A 7,772-nucleotide genomic window follows, 5' to 3' on the forward strand; every position below is an offset into this window, starting at 1 on the left:
CTCTGCCCGCCGCAGCCCCGGGACTCCCCGCCGGGCTCGGTCGCAGCTGGGCCGCTCGGTCCCCGCTGCCGGTGCCCGGCCGGGGCCGTTCCCGCTGTCCCTCCGGACCGCTCTGCCATCGTAGGTCTTGCCGAAAGTTACCGCCTGGCCCAGGGCTTTCGGCTGCTCCCCTCTTCCCCGCGACCCTGCCCTGCTCCCCAGCGGTCCTCGGCTGCACAAAAGGCTTTCACCTTTTGCGGCCCTTAATTCACACAAAGAAACTTCGTAGAAAAGTCAGGGCCAAGTCTCCGTCCTCAGGCGTTTATTTTAAGAAGCAGAATACCATGTCCACATGCAAGAATTTATTGACTTTTCTATTTTGCTTTTGTAAAAAAAAATTTCCCCTTTTTTTTTTTTCTTACTCAATGACTTACAAAAATTAGCTGAAGATATTTCCATAAGTAATTTTGAAAGCCAATTAATGCCAGACAGATCCCAGTGGGCAGGTCTGTAGAACAGAGGAAGTTTTGCAGAGATCTAGTCAGCAGCACAGTGCTGAATGGAAAAAGCAGATGCATTTGCCAGTTTTCTGATGGCTCTTGCTCCTGCCATTCCCCCACGTAACATCTGATCTCATGAATGTCCCTCTATTCCCACACAGAGGCAGGTGGGTAAGTTTGCGTGCTCTGTCTTTTGCTCGATCTCCTAGCTGGAGCAATCCTGATGTTATTCCTTGTTTTTCTTCTCCTCATAACAAATCACAGGCAAAGTGTTTGTTGTAAGCTCTGCCTACTGAGATGCACTTCAGGAGAAAATGCTGACCAAACCTGCTGTAGCCACCTTGAATGGAAGAAATTAAGTGTAGTGCATAAAATTGAGGGTGGGACTCGTACAAAACATTTGTAGAAGTAAATTTTCCCACTTTCCATATTTCAGCAGCCAGGAGAAAACTTACACTTATTAAATGTCTTCACAACAGCTTTCATGTTAGGAAAGGACTGAAAGCTTTTGTTTTTTTTCAGTTTTCCTTGTGGCAGTAAAGTTGAAATGTAGCAGCCCTTCGAAATGAAGCTTCTCATAGAAGTTGTAACCACAGGTCTTAACTTTTCATCACTAAAATATGGAACAGAACCATTGCAAATGTGGGTGAAGGAAGGAGGGGACACATGTGGTGTGTATCAAGCATTGGTGTAAATCAGAAAGGTGTGGTAAAAGAGATTTCCTGCCTGGAAGCAAAGCTTTCGTATTTGTTCTTAAGATCTGTGTGCAAACTCCAGGGCTAGAGTTGCTAGTAGCTCGCATCTTTTTGTGCTGAGGCTGCGCTGAGCGCTTCACTAGAGGGATCCAGTTCTCCAAAATGAAATCCTGATGCCACTTCAACTCTCTGCCCTGCTGTACTGGATCTGAGCAGCCATCTTCTCTTTTTGAAGCACTGATCTGTTTTTTGTTCCCTCATGTGTGGCTCACCCAGGACCTGTGTGGGATCAGGGCGTGCACAGATGCTGCAAAGAGCTTACAGCCTGAGCAGACAGCACAGAGAAAAGATTGCCACAGGTACCTGAGAGTGGGGGAAGCCAGTAAGCATCCCTCTAGGTACCCTTCCTCCTTCCCACATTATCTGAGGTGGTTGGGGTTGTTTTCCATGTCTGTGGGCTTCTGTAAGTCCAGCATCTATTTTCCAAAATTTCTTGTGTGAACTTTAGTGGCACAGGAGTGGGGAAGAAACTGGGGGGCCTCGACTAGTTTAAAAAGTCAGAAAATAATTAAAAGTGAAACCAGTGTATTTCTAAGTCACGCATCGCCTTAGTGATTTTTAGTGACATGACAAGTGGTAGCTCAGTTGTTTTCTGCTTCGAGTGTTTGTTTGTCTTTTTGCTGTTCACTCTGTGGGTATGCACACAGACTCCAGGCCCATGACCCCAGTGCCTGGGCTCTCTTTGCAGCCCCCGCGGGTCCTCCCGTGCCTCATGCTCCATGGAGAGGGAAGGGCACACCTGATGTTCCTCTCAGATGCAGCAACTCGGTAGGGTGCAGAACTGAGGGGAGAGGACATGTGTGCAAGACTGCTCTGAGAACTGCAGTTACTAGTGAGTGACTCTGTGAGTGCTGTTCACATCACATGCAGCTGCACTCCCCTGCGTGCCCACGGGCCACCCCAATGTGGCCATCTCTGGTGTTCTGAGGGACAGCAGCAGCAAGAGGCCTGCTTTGCAGCATCCTTCATGGATCCTCTGCTCTGTGACCGTGCTTGCTGGAGTTGGAATGAATCTCTGTGCAGGGATCTTTGTGCTGTAAATGGCCCTCTGCCACCCCAGTGCCCTCCAGACCAGGTATTCCTCACTGCTGCCTTTGATGGTCTTTTCTTTCTCCGTAGAGCTCCACCTTCCTGACAAATCGGACCTTTTCAGAGATTCACCCTGTTCTTTCCTCTCCATTTAAAATTATATTTATTTCTCTTGCAAACTGTTACAGCCATTTACCTAGACCCACCTTCGAGTTCACCAGCTCATCTTTTTCCTCTCCTTTCCTCCACAGAGAGCATGGGTGCTCTCTGACACATATAGTAGTTGCTTTTGACTTCTTTCTAAAATGTACTTCTAAAATGTACTTCATTTTCCTGAAATAAGGTGTTTCTTTTAGGCTTCAGGGTCATTCTTTTCTTGTACAAATTCTTCCTGGAAGCACAGACCTGGAAGTATTGTGTAATACCCGGTGTGTACAGTGTCTTTGCTTTGTGACTCCAAACAGCCTCACCCCAGTCCAGACCAGTCATGTTTGGGTAGTAAAGGTAGCAAAGTGGTGAGTGATCTGTGGTGCCAGCCTGTGATGCCCACGAAGAGGGTGCATGTGGCGACTTGTTTCAGCACTGCATATGAAGCTGGCACAGCAGTTTCATCACCTGGTGACAGAGCAACTTGTAAAAGCAATTGCCTCTGATGAATGGTTTAGCATGCAGTCCCTGTAGATGATAGTACGACTGCATGTACCCTGTGAACTGTAATAAATATTAGAAGGTCATCTAACTAATCTGTTATATTGACACCCCTGTCTGTAGCATACACCAGGTGGTTGCCATCCCCTGCAGCCCCTGCTTTGCATATGATGTTGTCCAGCCTGAAGTCTGTTAGAAGCAGAAAACCAATTTAATCTATGTCAAGCTCTGTGATACCAAGAGGTGGGGCTGTGCCAGAGACTTTTTGACATTTAGTGATCTAGAGGTGTAACATTTTTAGCCTGACTTTTTCTCCCTTAAATGGTGTTTCTCTGTATGTGTCCTGCTGAGTTTGTTTTTCTTCACTAGCTGTGCTGAGAGTTGTGCTTTATTACCTAGGGATGTGTTTCCTTCCTGCCATAGACACATGTCAGGTCCCTGGGCAGGTACCAAGTTGCAAGGTCTCATGTACAGGTCTCATGTAACAGACATGTGTTTTGGATTGTCTACCAAGCAATCTGTCTGGCCTGTCCTTTCAACTGCCTTGCATGTGCCAAGGACTAGTTGGGTCTGAGGAATGGGGCAATAAGAAACATTGGTCTCCAGGAAAACAGGCTTGAGCAGCTCCTTTTTGATGCAAATGCACAGGGCTACCTGATAGCTCAGGCTGTAGTTGCTGGTACAAAATGTCTTCTGAAGTTGCATTTGCTAAAACCTGACCTTGTATTCTGCCCTGGAGCTTGGTGTTGGAGTGTTATGTGTGGTGTGGACACCTGGTGTCGGTTCAGCAAGGGATGCTGCAGGTGCTGTCTCAGTGCTCAGTGTCTCCTTGCTGGTGCTACAGCATGAATTTTGTGGGCTAAAGTGGAACCTCCTCATCTGCAGGGTGGTCCTCAACTGTCTCTCACCTTGAAGCCACACAGACCAGCTTTGGATGACCTGTGGTAGCATAAACATTGCTTAGAGTTTTTCCCTGTGCATATGTGCTGTGGAAGAAAACTCAAGGGAAAAAGAGAAGTTACTCATAGCTGGAGTTCTTCAAGATGTGTTGGCTCAAGCCACGGCTTCTCCATTCTGTCCCTCAGGCTTTGTGTAGCCTATTGGGATTTTGTGGCTGAGAAGAGACCAAAGGACATTACCACACACAGCCAGTATGGCCCTGTATGGGTCACGGGAGGGAGAGGGGAAGGGGAGAACATATGCATGCTGTAGGTTGTGCGTCAGAAAAGTTTCTGAGCTGAAGTGCATATGGACAACACATTTCAAAAATACTCTCTTAATTGCTGGTAAGTTACTTCCTTCTATTTGTCTCCTTTTTTGGAGAGGATACTGGGCATCTGGAAAAATGGCCAATTACCACAAAAAAATGGAGAAAGACATGTTTCTTATGCCTTCCATACTAGTCAGGAGATTTTGCCGTATAGTGTGGGAAACTTCACATCATGTAGTGTAATCCTGGAATAGGTTTTCTGGGCATCCTTTGAGTCTGGGATCCATTCCTTCAGATGCTTTCAGGTACCTGGCCCTGCATCTGACCCTCGAGACTTGTGTGGCAGTGGGAACATCATTCCACCCTTGCTTGGTCTTGTATTGCACAGGTAGCTTCTAGGATGCTGCAATTTTAGAGTATGTGTGAGGGTCTTAGGTATTAAGTGGAAAGGAAGATAATAAACTGCTAAATGACCCGAGGATTCCTTTCTATGTCTGTATGGTTGCGCAGGGGCTGGAGCTGACATCAGCCAGGGCTGCTGATCCCATTCAACTGCCCCTTCTGGCATGTTCCCGCTCTCTTCTATGCCCGGAGCCTGAGTTTACATGGTGAGTCAGTTCAGGGACCTCAGCTGGCCAAAACCTGACGGTGGAGAGGTGATTGCAGTTCAGCTCATTCAGCTGCCTGAACTGATTAATGGTGTGTAACCACAGAGGCATAGAGGACAGTGCTGGGACGTGAAAGCCTGCAGTGCAAGGTGGGACTGCAGCAGCCTCAGTCTTGGTCAGATTAAATTGTACAAAACTGTGTCCTGAAGGTGGTGAAACTCATCTCTTGGTTCTCTGCTACCAAAAGGGTTGGTTCCCATGCCTTCGATTTGTTCTGTGCCATGTCCTGCTGCTGTTTCCCTTGTGTTGGCTCTGGCATGTTTCTGATACTCTGCTAAGCCAGCAGAAAACTAATTCAGGAAAAAAAGGCAACTGTTTTACTGTGAATTTAGTGAGCAGGATCATGAGGATATGAGTATGAGGATACCAGAACTGGAGCCGGGGGGGGGGGTTATTGCCATGAGGCTGGGACTGCCCCTTTGGCCTGCAAGCTCATAAAACATTGCAGCAGGTGTTTCTGAATGAAGAACAACCCTGTTGTCCCAGTAAAAACGAATTTTATTCCAGGAATCACCTCCTGTTTGTGGTCAGTGTTTAAAACACAGCTCCTTTGGGAGGGCTGCAGCATTTCAGACATTGCAAGCACTCAGTCCCCAAGATGGGTAAAACCTCTGATGTCCTTCAGTCTTCTGGGATTTGCCAGACCTGGGGCTGCTCAGTGCCTTGGTGTGAACTCTGAGGCAGCCTCCTGCTCTCTCGTTCATAGGAACCATGACTGCAGAGAAGAAACTGCAACCTGCTCTGCCTGGCAGGGAGTTCTGTGTAAGGAGGTCCAGGCTCCAGCGCTTAGTTGTTTCTTCAGAAATTAAAAAAAATAAAGGTGTAGAACTCACCTTATACAAGGTGAGATACTGCCTATGCAGGAGATAATTCCAAAGATTGCCTGTTTATATCAATTTTTTCTTTTTAAATTTCAAACTGTTTTACTAGAATCATACATGAAAATTGCTTTAATAACTGCAGAAAATGGTACAATCAAACAATCAGATCCTGGTTTGTTATCTATTTGCTGGTATATGGGTGAGATGAAAGACTTCTATGGTTATACGTTTGTTTATAATAAGCACACTTAAATTCTCTAAAAAACATAACATATTTTTGCTAGTTCCACACCTTTCTATGCTACAGCTTCTTACGAGTTAAAAGTGATTCATGCAAAGTTACACGCACAAGGGAAATGCATGTGATTTTTCATATACAACTATAGGTTCTAAATTAGCAGGTACCATTCAGGGAAAACGTTTTGAATTTATTATGGGTTGATCTCCGAATACATTTAGGGATGTAAAAAGTGAATCCTGAATCCTATGTGAGGAACAGTAGAAAAGAATTGGAGAAACTCATTGAGGGCATTCTTAGGCTATAAGCAAACTAGGTGATGACATACTAACCAGTGTAAAGAATATATATGTGTAGAACAGGGTGATGGAAGTGATCAAAGTCACAACTTTCAGTCGTAGAGATTAAGGGGTTTATTTTGGCTTGGAAAAACTGACTGAGGATGTGATAAATGCTGTTAACCCAGTGGCACACAGAGAAGACAATTTGGGAACGATTATTTCCTTGTTTTCATGACACAAGAAATAGGGAGCAGCCAGTGGAATTATTACATATAAAACAGACAAATATGATTTTAAAAAAAAATATAGTGGGAAATAACTTGTGGAACTCCTTGTCAGGGATTTTTTTCCCAGCTAAAAGAAAGGAATGATACTAATGTGTTAGAAATTTGCCTATTGAAGACAGACATGATAAGGATGCAGTTTCTGGCTTGAGAAGTCTTCTGTCTTTCTAAATAGAAGTTATGTTCCAAATTTCACAGTTTCTGGGCATTTTATAATAATTTCAGCAGACAAATCTGTCTTTTAAAGCATTTTATAGTGCGTTAATTTGAAACAATAGTTGTTTTACAAGTTTGGCAACCTGCAATTCATAAGAGTTTTGCCTGGTGACCCATTAAGCATCTATTTAACTTCTGCACTAACACAATTTTCTAATATTTCAATATTTTAGTAAGAATATCCAGTTTTCTTAACAAAAGAGTCTGGGTTTTTTCCTTTTAATTTCACTTTCTAAGACTGGAAAGCTGAAGCAAGCAGTCTCATTCAGATGATGGGGAAACTCAGCTTGTTCTGGTGCCATGGCAGGGGTGACTGTGGCTTTTGCTGGAGTGGTGATGACCGTGAGCAGTGCTCGCTTTCTTACACACACAGAAAGATAAGTCACTTCTCTTAACCCTTCTGTCACACATCCCTTTGACCATAACCATATCCCTCTGCCCTGTCCCCACCAGCCTGGGTCTGTGCCTTCCTCCTCCCATCTTGCAGCTGATCGGCCGCAATAGCCTGTGTCTGCTCCATGACTCCTGGAAAGGAATTCAAGGGCGGATGGTGGCGTGAGCCATGGGATAGACACTTGCACACAGGCCACGGTGATGCCCTGTAAATTCCCACACACAGAAGTCACTCCGTGGGTGAGGGAGACCCTCCCCAGCAGGCAGCTGGGAGCTGTCTCCGTGTGCCGCCCTGGGCTTTCACAGCTTGGGACCTCTCCGGCCTGGTACAGGTATGGTGGGAAATGGTTAGTGCAACCCCCCCTGGTGCAGGCGGCTGCTAGAGCTCATCCTGGGATGCCCTGGGATGGGATTGTTGTGCTCGTGTCGCTCCTGAGGGGTGTTTTCTAACTCGTTCTTCAGAATTTCCGTTGGTAGATTCCGTGCCTTCCACGGGCAGCATGCGCGTAAGCTCTGGAGACGTGCGGGATCCCAAGGCGGGACAGAGAAATGCGCAGGCGCTCGGGGACAAAACCGCCTTTGCAAACCCCCATCCAGGGCTCGCAGCCCGGCGAGGAGAGAGCTCCCGCAGGAGCCCGACGCCGCGGCCGCTCCCGGCGGGTGGAGGCGAGCGGGGCTGGGGCCGGCGATGGTCCCACGGCGGGTGCCCCCCGCCGCCGCCCGACGTGTTTCCCGCCCCTGCGCCGGTGC

The 7,772-nt window shown here is 46.7% G+C and overlaps 1 protein-coding gene across 2 annotated transcripts in view; it reads left to right on the top strand.

Annotated features, from left to right (window-relative positions):
• Positions 1-1,006: 1,006 nt before the first annotated feature.
• Positions 1,007-7,772, top strand: part of HPSE2 (heparanase 2 (inactive)) — a 111,471-nt gene continuing 104,705 nt past the window's right edge. For both annotated transcript variants that reach the window (XM_026851345.1, XM_026851346.1), the window contains exon 1: positions 1,007-1,075. In XM_026851345.1, coding sequence (XP_026707146.1) covers positions 1,045-1,075 — 31 coding nt within the window. In that variant the 5' untranslated portion in view covers positions 1,007-1,044. The remainder of the gene's footprint in view (positions 1,076-7,772) is intronic.

This window comes from Athene cunicularia (genome assembly GCF_003259725.1).
Source record: "Athene cunicularia isolate RWA chromosome 6 unlocalized genomic scaffold, athCun1 chr6_part1, whole genome shotgun sequence".
Lineage (NCBI taxonomy): Eukaryota > Metazoa > Chordata > Aves > Strigiformes > Strigidae > Athene > Athene cunicularia.